This window comes from Meriones unguiculatus, chromosome 19 (genome assembly GCF_030254825.1).
Source record: "Meriones unguiculatus strain TT.TT164.6M chromosome 19, Bangor_MerUng_6.1, whole genome shotgun sequence".
In the NCBI taxonomy this organism is placed as follows: Eukaryota; Metazoa; Chordata; class Mammalia; order Rodentia; family Muridae; genus Meriones; species Meriones unguiculatus.
The window spans coordinates 66,881,153-66,895,728 of NC_083366.1; the positions used below are offsets into that span (position 1 = coordinate 66,881,153).

Below are 14,576 nucleotides of genomic sequence, written 5' to 3' on the forward strand. Positions count from 1 at the left end.
ATCAGAAGCCCAGGAGGAACGGAGGCAGGGCCCTGCAAATAGGTTAGCAAGCCCTACAGCCTCCCCTGTCAAGAAAGGCCTCCAGAGGGGGTATCCTAACAGGCAAAAGGTCACAGAAGGTCAAGGAAGTGCCCAGATTAGAGGCTCAGCAGCAGCATGGTTACGGGGGGGGGGGGGGGGGGGAGGACCTGATAAGTGGACTATTAAAAAAATTGGAACATGAGTGTAAAGTGTAATCACCAGACATGCACACACTTAAGTATTAAGTATTTTCATTCACTACAGAATTTAAAGATCTCTCTCTCTCTCTCTCTCTCTCTCTCTCTCTCTCTCTCTGTGTGTGTGTGTGTGTGTGTGTGTGTGGCCATATCTTCATCCTCCTCCTTGTTTGGCACAGGGTCTCTGCTCTTCAATGCTGTTTACCCCAGAATAGCTGACCTTCAGCTTCAGAGATCCTTCTGTCCCACCTTCCATCCCCATAAGAGCAACAGGCTACACACACACACACACACACACACACACACACACACACACACACTACTATGTCTGGTTTTTACAGGGGTGCTGGGGATTTGAACTCAGGCTCTTGTGCTTGCACAGCAAGCACTCTTATCTATAGAGCCATCTCCCCAGGCCAAAAGCTTCACTCCCTATTATAACAAGGTGGCTCGGAGTTAAAACGTAAGACCAGTGTCCCTTCTTCCAGCTCCACCTGGGGCTGAGTTGAACCACTGAGTGACTGGTGCTCTAAGCTTTCATGTTAAATGCTAAACTGGTCTTTTCCCAAGAATGCTCCTTAAATAAAGAAGCCAGCCTTCTCCCAAGGTCACCATCAATCACTTGTCAGTGGCAACCTAAGTCGATTTTATCCTGTTCTTTCTCTGTAACTGGGATGGAGTCTGAACCAGAGTTAAGAACATTCTCCTTAACAGCCATGGGAGAGTGGCAGGAGCAGCCAGACATTAGGCCCAGGAAGATGGACGCTCACGACGCTCACTGGGGCCCTGGGTCTAAAGACTGTTGGGTAAGGTGGACTTGGCAGTGGAGATCCTGGGGCCACAAGCATGCAGCTGGATAGCAGGGTGGCAGCTGTGGGCATACTTGGTGTCCAGGTAAGCCAAAAAATTAGGGAGTTCAGGACATGGCCCCAGCAAAGCAGCTTTCAAAACACCAAGAGTTAGCTTAATTTTGAAGAGCTCTGAAGCGCCAGGTACACAGATGTGCCCCCAAAGGCTGGTGGAGGATGGCAGAAGGATGGCTCCAGTGCACAGGCTGCAGGGAGCAGAGCACCTCGCCATGCTGCCCGTTCCTAACTGCCTGGAGTGTGGGGCATCCGGGCCGACTGGTGAACATGAGCCACCACTAAGTGAAAACAGCAGAAACAAAACCCACCTCACGCATGACGTGCCTGGCAGGCATGATCCTCTGCGCATCACCCCAGCCTGGCGAGCCTCTAAGAAAGGCAGGCACCACGGCCGCTCAAAGCTCTTGTTCTCTCCACACACCCTCCTCACTGCCGGCTGAAGGACGACGGTAAATCCCTTAACTACCTGTCACACAGTCACAGCAGCAGAAGCCGCAGGCTTTCAGCACCACATGTGAGCTTAGGGCAGAAGGCAGGGAGGAAGCCTGAGGCAGCCAGTCTTTTTTCTGTGTGAGGACCAACAACAGCCCTCCTCAGTGACTCAGTGCACGAGGATAAACCCAGCCTCCACCTGTCATTCACTGTCCCAGCCTGCCACCACACCTACAGGACAGACCAATTGACCCGGGCAGGAAGGCTATGTCTCTGCCAAGGAAACAGGCCTGTGAAGGAGCCTAGCGGGACAGGTTAGTTGGAGATGGAGTCCAGACCAATGGGAAAATAGAGTCGATGCCACGGAGAGGCCACAGCCTGTCACCTCAGTCTATAGGGATGTGATCACAGACAATTTTTTGTTCACCTGTGGCATCAGCCAGAGACTGGAGCTGAGCAGCTTGAGGGCATGAGGAGCTCAGCATGAAAGATTTCAGTTACGCATGCTGATAAGCTGAGCCCAAGCAGCCTTTTTACGATATGATGAGTTAGGAACATGCACTGTACAATTAAGAAGTGCTAACAGAGAGACTACCTGTTCTCATCACAAAACAATGATAATTATGTGAGCTGATGCATATGCTAATTGGCCTGATTAGGTCATTCTACAACACATAAATATACCAAGGCATCATGCTGTAGTCTATAAACAGCCGAAAGTTTTTGGTGCCGGAGCCTGACGCTACACTCTGGAGCAATACACACAAATTTTAGTGTTTATTGTATGTGTCCATTGTGTATCTGGAGCTGCACCTCAGGCCCTGAGAATGCTAGGCAAGGGTTCTGTTTCGTTTTGTTATTTTTCAGTACAGAGTCTCACAAAGTTGCCCAGGCTAGACCTGAGCTCCTCTGTAACCCAGGCTAACCTTGAACTTTCTATTTTCCTGACTAGGCTTCCCACCTAACAGGGGTTACAAATCTGCACTAAGAGGCCCAGCTGTGCCAGTTTTCATTCGGCATAAACTTAAAAATGAACTGATAACCTTCAAAGTCAGACTAATCGAGCACCACGTTAAAAGAATAACTCACCCCAACATTCTAATTCGGGGACATCATTGCACAACAGGAAATCCCTATGAGAGTATCAGCCTGTGAAAGCTACATGCGAAAGACACAGGCCTGTTGCCAGCTGTCAGCACCATATGCTGTAAATGCTGTGTGCTGAGGTGTTTGGGGATAGGTGTGGCACTGCCTGCAACACACTAGGAGGAAGTGAAAAATCCGGTGGATTGACGGCTGGATCTGGGGACGGTGGAAAGACACAGTATGGCCAGAAGCTGATGCTTGCTCCACAATACGCCCAGCAGCCTGCACTGGGAGTGCTTGGCTGTGTGGCTGTGGTGCCCCGATGCTCCCTCCAGAATGGCCCTCCGACATTTCATGCTTGAAATATTTTATAATAAAATGTCGGGGGGGGGGGTGCTGTAGGACATGAAAAACACGGTTCTTAGAGGAGACTCCAGCAGAGGCCTCACTCACCCGCTCACCTGCGGGTCCATTATCCACCAATCTAAACAGCTTCTGAGCAGTTCAAGGAAGCTGGGACATTTTTAAACAAGGCCCAACACCGAAAGCCCAGGAATTCTTCACACACACAAAAAGGAAACTTTTTATCTCCATCCAGGGGTGAGTTAAACGGCTCAGTGAGTAAAGGCACTTGCCTCTAAGCCTGCTGACCTGAGTTCTAATCCCGGGGACCCACCTCAAGGAAGAAGAGAATGAACTCCTCCAGGCTGCCCTGTGACCCTAAAGTATGTGCTCCCACACACACTAAATAAGTGTGAAACAAAATAACTTTCATTTGACCAATAGATAAGATTCAAAACTTATGAAAACTGTAAGTTAAAAAAAAAAAAGGAAATGAAAAATGGACAAAGGATAGAGGCACTCAATAAAGAAAACCATTGGTTCCAGGAGGCATGCAGCCAGGTGCGTGAGTGGCAGGGAAGTGCGGAGTGGGGTGAAATGAACAGATATGGAAATCCGTGTATGGTAGGTAAGGACGGTTGTGCTTGCTCAAGCCTGCGAATGGCCGTTTGGCAACACTGACAGCAGCAGTGTTAGCCACTGGGGACGTGTCCCACGGTCCTGAAGAGACAGAGAGCTGGAGAGTCCTGTCCAAACTGGGCTTTTTCCCTTTCCACGCTCCCTGTGGTGAATCCTAATTAAAAAAGGAGGCACCACTAGCCACAGTAACATTCTACAGTGACAGTTATGTGGCCGGGGTCTTCCCAGCTTCTCCCTGGCACACCCCAGTTACCCTCTGTGTACCAAGATGGCCACCGAGGGAGCGCCAGGCAGTTAGCATGCACAGTGTGGATATTCTCAACAGAGGGATGGATGATTCCAACCCCGAGTAAGGGCCAGCAGGGTGCCACGGATCTCACCACGCTGCTCAGAACGAGGTCCATCTTAAAAACACAGCACGTTTATTTGTGGACTTCTCCCGTGAGCATTTTCAGGCGGAAGTTGGTCGAGGGTAATCTTGCGAAGGAGAGCTACTGTGGGCAAAGGGGGGCTGCTGTGTCAAAGGTGAGCTGTTTCGCTCTCAGCATTGCCCCCAGGGCCTCGGGGCCGGGGCAGAGGGTACACGGAAGCACTATGGGCAGTCACAGCGGAGACTCCTTGCCCCCGAGGAAGTCATGAGCTCTGTGTCCAAGGCCAGACGGGGAGAAAAGAGGACCAGGTGACGTTTACCACACACTGGGCAGGATTTTCGTAACAAAGTGAAAGGAAGGGTTGCCCTTCTCTAAGCTGGTTGCCTCAAGAGACCTGGTCCGCTTAAAAGCGTACGGGGAGAGCAAGAGCCCAGAGGTCGCTCTGCACTGCAGCCTCCCGAACCAGCTACACGTATGCCCTGCCTCCATCGATGGCTTAAAAATGCAGAGGACATCTACAGCATAAGACGTTTCATATAGATAACTGTAACTGAATGATTTACAACTTAACGTGAGTGTATGGAAAGATGGTTTTATAGTCCTAAAAATTAATATATTTTACATTACCTAGGTAAAAAAAAATGTGTACATTATAATATTCATTAAATTATGGGCAAATAAATTCTAATAGGAAATACTTATAATAGCATACACACACACACACACAATGTGTGTGTGTGTGTGTGTATGTGTTATTTTTGCAGTGCTGGAGGCTGAATTCAGAGCCTCATTCATGCATGCTCCTAAGTGCCTCACAACTCCAGCAACAAGAATATGTAATATAAGGAAGCGTATAATTATGAGATAAGAACAAAGAAACATTTCAACTTCTTAATTGACTTGTGCCTCTTTAAAGCCACACACCCACCCTACCACAAACACTCACACACACCCCTGGGGCTGTTTCTCTGCCTCAGTCACCCTGGGTGTGAAGGGTTATTAATGAGTTTCAGTGCTACGTCTCACTCGGCTGCCCACTACCCTGCTCTTACTCCCCACAGCCCTCGGGCTCAGCACCCCACAGGTCCCGCCCGACACCATTTGGAACTGAGACCGGTGAGCAAGTTCTCGAAAGGGCCGTGCAGGAAAGGTGGATTCCCGCTCACAAACGCAGACAGCGCAGGGAGTAACTGTCCAGGCAGAGAAGGGCCGAGAGAGCCACAGCGCGGAGACCTCCCTGTGCAGCTGGGCTGTGGAGAAGCCGTATTTCACCACGAGAGGAAAGGCCCGAATCCCAGACCCGGACCCATCCTCATCCCCTAGGACGCAGGAGTCTCAGGCTCTTCCTCAGTGTGGATTTGAAAACCTGCTGCAGAGGGTGTCCTGAGGCTCAGTGGACACACCTGAAAAGTGCAGGCACAAGTGTCAGGGACATAGCCCAATGGCAGAGCTCGTGGGGAATCTGTGCAAGACTCTGGGTTCAAGCTTTAACATCAGGAGAGAAAAAAAAAAAAAGACTGCAGGTTGAGAATGACTTCCATGTCCACAAATACATGAGTCTCCCGTGAGACTCTGCAGGGCACGCTCAGATATCCCGATTCCGTGCCCTGTGCAATTACGGGGGCTGAAAGCGATTAACATCTGTTTTTATGATCCTTTAAGCTTCCCAACTCCAATTAAATGCCTGTTTGTGTGAGCTCCCAGCCAGCTTCCAGCAAACTCTGGAGAGATGTGACCATGCCAGGGTTCAAAGCCAATACTCTGACATAAGGGGAGCCCTCAGGGTGTCAGTCAGGTGCCGCAGACGGATACTTACTGGAAGTTGTGGTTCGGGCTGTGTGTTGGACCTAAAGATGTGAAACAGAAAGACACGTTGTTAATATGGCCAGGGGTAAACATGGCGGCCCAGCAGCCCCGCCATGACCAGCTGTCCTTGGGCTTGACCTTTCCTCCCACTCAGAGGGACACCGGACACCCCAGCAAGAGGGCTTCCTGTGGATGAGTACGTGTGGGTGGCATTCCTCAGGCTGTACACTCATCTAAACTTTCTCCATAGAACCTGTTCTCCTCATCAGGGCTGGCTCTAAGGGGCCTAGTGCGATCCCAGGCAGCAGGCCTGAGGCATTCCCTGCCAAGGACCTTCCCCTACTGGGTCACAGGAGGAGAAGTTACTCCTGCCGCTTCATCCTGCTGTCCCGTGTGACAAGCACAGAAACCCAGCACCCCGTGCATGGTCCTGCGCAGTGGGGCCAGCCTTGCACGTGAAGGATGGGTGTGTTCACTTGGGACAGGCATGGCAAGTGAGCCCTGGCCGGTACAGTGCCGCAGACGCGCCTTAGGTTCTGGCTCTCTGTGGCACGGCCATCCTCCCCCAGAGCCTGGCCTCCTGCAGTATGGTCCGAGGCACACACCCAGCTCACCTTGTCCGTCTGGGATGCCTTCCTGTGGGCCGGGCTTACTGACTGCTCATCTGCACGCACCAGGGAGAGGCGCTGGAGCAGTGTCTGAATTCGTGCTGACCAGCGCATGCTCAGCCGCAAACGCTCTGCCTGTCCCTGGCTCTGCCCCTTGACGCTCTTGAGAGCGCCTCCGCTGCCGTCACTCACCTAGCCGCACATACAGAACCCCGGTGGCCGTGATGGTCTTCAGCCCGTTGGTGGCCACGCACTGGTAGTAGCCGGTGTCGGTCGTGTCCAGGTCCTGGATCCGCAGCCGAGAGCCGTACTCGGTCTTCCGGATGATGACCCTCCGAGGCTCTTGCACCACCGGGGCATCGTTCTTCAGCCACCGCACGTTCGGGGGCGGGTTTCCCGCCACCTTGCAGTGCAGGATCGCCGTCTGGCCCTGGACAATGGTGATGTTGTTGACTGGTTCCAGGAAATTCAGGAAGTAACCTGCAGGGGATGGGGCCACAGAGCGCAAACGCGTGAAGCCACCGTGAGGGGACGGCCGACCTCTTTCTGACAGGTTCCACGCGGTAGCCTGAGCTGGCACGGAACTCATTACAGAGCCCACGGCTCAGGCTGGCCTTTAACTCAGAAATCCCCCCGCCTCAGCCTCCCAAGTGCTGGGATACAGGTTGGGTCACATGGCCGCTGATTCTGTTTTGAAGACCTGATTGAATGCATCTGGCGGAGCCAGGTACGGCTCATGTCCTGGCCACAGCCCTGGGACTTCTGTCTGGATCAAGTCTCTCTGCCACACTGTAGGCTGTCCACACTGTCAGAAGGTTTTGATTTTTGTTGTTTTTTTTTTTTGTTGTTGTTGTTTTTGTTTGTTTGTTTGTTTGTTTTTTGAGAAAGGGTCTCACATAACCCAGGCTGAAGTTCAGAACCTCCTGTCTCAAACTCCAGAGCCCTGGGGTTAGAGCCATGTGCTGCCATGCCTGCTGGAGACACTCTTAACTATGAAAGTCACTAACCAAACCCAGGACGCTAACTGGGCTCACCATGCTGCTCCTGGGAAGGTGTTCGCCGGCTGCCTTCTCTCCGTAAAAGCAGCTCTGCCACGCCTGTCAGGCCCCATCCACATCCCTTCTGCCCTTTGCCACATCCCAGCAACCTGTCAGGCCCCGACCAGCCCTGTGCACGCTGACATGGAGAGTGACAATTACTGTGCTGAGGGCATTTTTTCTCTCAGAATAAATTCTGAATCAGCTTCTTAAGTTCCTGGTAAACAACGGGGCTCTGATGGGGAAAGGCCTGGGTGTGGGTTCGTGTCAAGGTCTGGATGGTACGAGAGGCAGGTTCCCACCTTAGACCTCATCTGCCCAGAAGACAGTCATGATTTCATCCACATACATCTTCCTGCTTTATTTCTCAGGTAGGTAGGCCACTGGTCACTCTGTAATTTCCCTTAGGGGTGCACATCTTTTTTTTTTTTTTTTTTTTTGTCCTACTATGCTCTGTGAATCCACACAAAGTCAAGGTGGCAGAGCTGGTTCTGTCCCCAGGGTCTGAGTGTGGATCTGTTGGCCTCTGCTCTTCCTCAGGGACCACCCTTGCTCCTTGCCCAAGCCGCCCTCCCTTGTGTAAGGGCTCCTGGGCTACAGTGGAGCACCCTGGGATTCCAGGGTGAGCTCTCCATCTACAGTCCTTAATCATACCTACAAAGGTCCTGTGCTGTGGGAGGGGACACGGCCACAGGATATGGAAGTCAGGGCCCCGTGAGCTCCGAGGGAGCCACTACCGTCCACAGTGTTCACTTCCTCCCGAGCCTTGATTGCCTTGTTCTATCATCACGGTAGCTTCTGAGCTGCCGCCTGGGATTCTCACACAGCTGCCAGCTTCACTAACAATCCAGCCTTTTGTTGTGAACTCACAGCTCTCTCCTGCCTTTCCTTCCACTCCTTGTCCATTATTCTGGTGGATTGGAAACTAATAAAAGCTGAAATACCGCAGCACACAGAAATCAAGGCTAGACATATTCCCACAAACAACATAAAATTTTGATGGCTGCCTTTTGCCATACTTGACCTAGAACGTTTAAGATGTCTGGGACACAAACAGGGCCTCTGGTCCCTTGTTTCCCCTCCAAGGGATGACTATCCATCATACCAGTCCGTACTATTTTATAGTTTCAGGAACTTTCTCTTGACAGGCCACCTTCTCTAGCTGCCTGCTTTCACTCAAGCTGGTTTTCGTCGGTACCGTTCTTTAACTGCTGTGTAACGGTGCACTCCATAAACACGTCACAGTTTTGTTACTCATTTCCCGGTGGAGGGGCAGTGAGCTGTTCCCACATTTGGGCTTCGATCAGTTCACTGACCATCTGTGTGTGTGCCCATCTGGTCCTGGACGTGTTCAAGAGCGCCTCAAAAGTACCTGCTGACGTGGAGGCACGGAGTCCTGGGAGCAACCGCTGGCCCGGGTCTCTGCAGATGTGCTCCCTACAAACACCTGCATTAAGGCGCCCCCCACAACTTCAACGACACTTGCTCTTGGGGGGCTTTAGAGTTTTGACAGTCGGATGCACATGAGGAAGCGCCATGCTGCTGTATGCAGTCGGTGGCTTCAGACATTAGGAGAGCACCGGCATCCATCAGAATGATCCCTGGACACTGAGCATATTTTCTGAAACGGCCTATTCACCTTTCTTCTGTTTTCCCTCCTGACGTCTACAATTAATTCCTTCCCTACTAATAACAGGTATAAAACAGGCAATTTCCCTTCAAGCTCTTCAGCCGCATAATAAATCACTTCAACTTTCCTACGTGTGGTCAGACCCAAGTGGCTTGTAATTCATTTGAGGGGTATTTTTTCTTTTGCCTATGTTATGAAAGGTGTGCCTCTTTACAGTTGTTAATTTATGTGAGTGTGTGTGTGCTTGTGCGCACATGCCACCACATGCATGTGGACGAGCATCAGAAGAAATCGAAGGGGTCAGTTCTTGCCTCTGCCCACAGTGTGGGTTCCAGGAATCAAATTAATGACTTCCGGCTTGACTACGGGAATCACTACCCAATGAGCCATCTCACCAGCCCTGAAGGTGCGCATTAAATGCATTTTTGCTGCTGTTCTTGTTTTATACAGAAAAACAGGTTTTAGGGACCAGTAAGATGGCTCAGGGATAAAGGTGCTTGCCAGCAATCCTGATGACTTGACTTTGAGCCCTAAAGACCCATGGCACACGTGCGTACACACACACACAAACACATACCACAAGAAGTAAATAAATAAGTAAATAAATAAAAATGTAATTTAATAAATTTTAAAAACAGGCAGGAGAACTGCTCAGAGCACTGGCAGCTTTTCTAGAGGACCCAGGCCTGGTTCCCAGCACCAACATGGATCCTCACAACCTTCTGTAACTCCAGTTCCTGTGTCCTCTTCTGCTTCCACAAGCGTCAGGCACACAGACAGACATGCAGGCAAAACAGCCACACACATTGAAAGGGTGGGCAGTGAAAAAAATCCCAGAGACAACAACAAACATTCTTCTTTTAAGACAACACATTTTACGTCATGGCGATTCTTTGAGGCCAGCAAGACTCACTCTGCAGCCCAACCGACATTCGGATCTTGTGGACAGTTCATGAATAGCTTCTCTGTCTGTCACAGAAGTTTGTGTGCGCCCATTAAGTCAAGCGTGCCTGCTTGATGTTGGCAATTTTTCTCCAAGTTTCAGTTGTTTCTATGACTATTTGCTCGATGATTTTTGTTGGTCAAGTAGATGTCAGCAATGCTCTTCACTTCCTTTGAACTACTAGAAACCTTGTGGCCAGGAGCATCAAACTTCAAGTTTGCTGTATCATTTGGTCCTTGGATCACTGTGGAATGCGTTTGTCTAGAACACTCTGATTCATCAAACATACCTCAAGATACTTTTGGTTAAAACAGCCCTACTTTCCTTTGCTTAATAGTTTACCCTTTTATGATAATTTACTGTTTATGAACCTAATAAGCTGTAAATAATTTTACATATGAAACTATAAATATTTTAAAATATAAATTTTAAATTAGTTTTAATGTTTTCATTTTGTCTCTTAATTCTCTTGTACTTTATTTTTAAATGAATCTTTAAAAACTCTTTACTTCTCTTAAATAGTTTGACAGTTACAGTGTATTTATTAGGTTAGCTACTTTTAATCAGCATCACCCCTCATTGAGCAAAACTTGTGAAACACAAGAACCTTTAAATGCTAAAATACAAAACCTCCCACCTAGACGGTCCTCGCAGGAAGGAAGCTTTGGAGTACCTGCTTTTCATCTCTTACACTCTGATTTCAGTCGCTCAATTGTGATCCTTAGTGATGGTTTCTACCGTCAGAGTTCCTTGACATCGGCCAAAGTAGAAACTTTCCCTAGCACCACTTCCTGTCTCCTTCCTTCCTCCTAGGTTCAGCTGAACCTACCCAGAATCCCAGGTGTGCCTTGGGCTGTGGACTGAGGTTGTAAACACTCCCATTGTTAGTGTAAAAGTACCTGTTTCTTTCACCTTGAGGAGCAGTTTAGCTGCTGGTTGGGCTCAAATCTGTCAATCCCAATTGTTTCCAGGCAATCTTACTAATCATTGATGCCGCTCCCCGGCCTTTGTCAGCCTGAGCATCTGCTCTCATAGCCAGGCAATTACTTCTGTGTTAGCCTCTTTGGATCCTAGCTCCCTTCCTTAATTCTGAAAATTCCTGCGTTCATCAATGGAGGAAAATTCTCTGTCAGGGTCTCATGAAATCCAGCCTTTACTCCTTCCCCTCCACGTCTCGTTTGGGATAGTCAGTGTGTGCAGTTACGTTCCTCCAATGGCTCTCTGAAATTGTTTTCGTATTGTCTAAACTGCATTGTAACCTGTCTGTCCAATTTCTCAACTCACAGGCATTGCTTCTGGAAGTAATGGTTTCCTTTTGATTCCAGCACTTGCTCTGTGTAATTTTCTTTTCTTTTTTTTTTCCCCCTTAAGAAAAACAAAGTCTGCAGGCTTCAGTGTGTACTACTGGCCAGCTACCCTGTGCCTCTACACTGTGCTTGGTAACTCTTTGCTGCAGGCTGGCTTTTCTTTGGCAATTGTTTGAGGGCAGGGTTCCTCAATGAGACAGTGCCATGGTTCATTTTAACTCTCTGGCTGTGGATCTCCCACAATGTCCTTGCTATGGTACTGACTGCCAGTGGCCCCAGCTCAGGTTTGCTAGGGCACCTTCTCAGGAGTTCCCCAGCGAAAGCCAGATTCCTCTCAGCTGCTTGACTGAACAAGAACAGAACAGCTCTGAGCTCTGTGTGAGAGGCTTTCCCACAATGCCTCAGTGGTGTGGACTCCGTGGGCTCCTTTTCTGGCTCGATACTAAGACTCAAGACTCCTGATGAAACTGAAGAAGTGTGACTGTCTCCATAGCTGGAACAAGATTTACCGGGCCCGACATGGAAATTCCATGATTTGATTAAAAGCACACTTGATTTTTATGCTGACCTATTACTTCTCCCTGAAAGTAAACCTTCAACATCCAGCTCCAAGGGAGTAGAAACACTTAGGCCCTTGTTCTGAGTCAGGATCCGCTAATCCTGTGTACTCTCCACCTTGTCTACTTTCTGGAGCTAATCCACTCCACAGTTTTGGCTTTGACACTTCCAGCTGCCCTTTGCCCAGAACACCTGTGTCTTCCTGGCGTCTGTTTCTGAAGCCCGCAAACATGTCAAATCTGCAGCCTGGACACAGGGATACCCCATTCGTTAGCATGTTCCCAGCAACGTGACAATGTCAGAATCCAATTCCCTTCCACAAGTCACTTAAACTTGAGGACCCAGCGAAGTGGGATTGTTCTCTGAGGAGAGCAGCCTCTGCCCTGGCAGCCCTGGGCTGTTACTTCCATCCTTTCCCTTCTCTTTCTGGCTCCTGGGCATCACTCCATTTTGGCATCACTCCAAAACATTTACATCGTGTCCTAACATTTTACCAAGCACGCGTGTGCCACTGACCCCAGAGAGCTGCGGAGTCGGCTTGGCCTACCATTCTCCCCATCATCAATTCTCCTGAGGCTGGAAGGGAACGTTAGAGACCTGGCTCCCAGGAGACTGCACACAATACCCCTTCCCCTCAGGGCTGAACTTACAGCCAGCCGGTTAACCTCTCAGCTTTACTTTTTTGACATGCAAAATGTGAGGCTTGCACTAAATCACTTTCCAAGCTCCTCATCAGCTCACAGAAATTCCTTTGAGCGGTCCCAAACCTCTCTAGACAACTGGTCAGCCACCAGAAGCCAGGCAGCACTGGCTGAAAATTTCAGGACAGTGGACAAAGCTGGCACATTGTGCCGTTAGGAACAGAAATTCCCGGCTTTGATTCATCTGGATGAGTTGCCCTTCTGTACTGAGGCAACCTTGGCTGCTGACGCAGAGTCCTCTCTGTGGGGGCTCTGGCCAGCCCGGTGCAGGGCCTAGTGCAAGCATTAAAGGATCCCAGAGGCTAGAAGGGAATTCCCTCCCCGGGAAACTGCTCCCTCCTGCCCAATCGCACACAGATCCATGATTAATGATTTTATAACCCAACCAACTGCCCAGACAGTCACCCATGTTGTCAAATGACTTAGGAGCCCCAGTATTGGCTTCCCGACCAGGCCAACCTGGTGTAGGAAGGATATAAAGAAAGCCTTCTGTGCCTGGGGTCACAAGGTCATGGGGTTTCGATTGGTGGGAAACAAAACAGACAATTTCCTGCAGGGGTGAGTGAAAAGGAGACCCCAAGGGTCGAAGGAGGGATGTAAAGCTGCCAACCCCAGAGTAAAATATTTACAGGTCAATAAACCAGCCAGAGGCCAGAGCAGGGGCCTGGGTTCACTGCCCTGCCTGAGCCATCCAGCCGTCTGCACAGACCCACTGCAGAAAACAGGGGAAACAGGAGGGGATGCGAGACACTGGGGGAATGAGAAAACAAAAAGGGGAGTGGGGGGCTTGAGGGAGCTCCGTCAGTGAAGCATGAGGCAGACCCCATCCAGACCCCAAAATACTGGGTATGGTTGTGTGTGCATGGAATCCCAGCGCTGGGGAGGCAGACACTGGCTGGTTCCTGGGGCGTGCTGCCCAGTCAGCCTACCCAAAGCACTGAGATCCAGGCGAAAGCGAGAGACTGTCTCCAAAACCAAGGGAAACGTATCTGAGGGACAGGGAGGAATACTGAGGTTCTCTCCCGGGGCTCTACGTGCATATACATACATGTGCATGCATAACCCCCACAAGCACAACTGCACACACATGACTGTGCAAACATGTAAATACACAGGCAGGCACATCCACACACAGGGACCTGAGAGATGAAGGCAAATAGAAGACCGTTTGACCTTTAAGGAGTGATCTTTATTCCTCAATGGTGTTTTACTGGTGCTGCTGTTGTTCGTTCATTCGTTCGTTCGTTCATTCATTCATTCATTCATTCATTGTGTGTGTGAGCTCGTTCCCTCTTTGTGGGTCTCGGTCTTGATTGTGTGTTTAATTCTTTTGGTGGAGCATCTTTCAATCCTTTGAGTCGAAGGAGCCATGGCCAGGTGAGGCCCTACCCTGCGATCACAGTTTCTGATCAAACATACAGCATAGAATGCCGGCACCTGCTCTGTGCGGCTTCAGCCACAGCATAGGTCACATGGACACCGAACACGAAAGCGTTTCCTGTCAGCCGGTGCGGCTGAAGGCAGAGACGGGGCATAATGGAAGATGTAATGACTGCAACAGGAAACGGGAGAGCGTGGGCACCATCCACAGGGCGCCGGAGCCTGCTGTGTTCAGGGGCGGGTGGGTTCATTCCTGAGCATGCTCAGTGGAGGACGTGCCGTTCCAGAGCATGCGTAGTCCAAAGCCATGGTGCTAGCGCTTAAAAGACTCGTCGTGGACAGAAGTGGCTGTGGGAATACTCAGTCTGAACCGTAATGGCGATGCTGAACACACTGGACAGGACACTTGAAGGGTGCGTCGATGCAGGGGTCTGCCTGCGTTGCTCCGTGGCTGACAGTGCCACAGAGGGCGCTGAGTACCGTCCCCTCTGGGGCACAAGGCTTGGAGGGAGCTATCTGAGGTGGGGGCAGCCTCTGCACACTCACAAACCACTGGTGATCTGTGACCGCAACACTCAGTAGTTAAAAACAGCACCAGAAAGTGCCTAGTGCAAAAGGACACCGAATAGTAAACACCATGGCTTGGGTCAGT

At 50.2% G+C, this 14,576-nt stretch overlaps 1 protein-coding gene across 4 annotated transcripts in view; it reads right to left on the reverse strand.

Moving 5' to 3' along the window:
* The window catches only part of Ror2 (receptor tyrosine kinase like orphan receptor 2), a 160,555-nt gene that overhangs the window by 13,679 nt on the left and 132,300 nt on the right, over positions 1 to 14,576 (reverse strand). For all 4 annotated transcript variants that reach the window (XR_009587792.1, XR_009587793.1, XM_060373101.1 and 1 more), the window contains exons 3-4: positions 6,561 to 6,848; positions 5,771 to 5,801 (exon numbers count right to left, since the gene is read on the reverse strand). Coding sequence is in view for 2 of the 4 variants with exons in the window: in XM_060373101.1 (XP_060229084.1) it covers positions 5,771 to 5,801; positions 6,561 to 6,848 (319 nt within the window). In the remaining 2 variants the exon portion in view is untranslated. The remainder of the gene's footprint in view (positions 1 to 5,770; positions 5,802 to 6,560; positions 6,849 to 14,576) is intronic.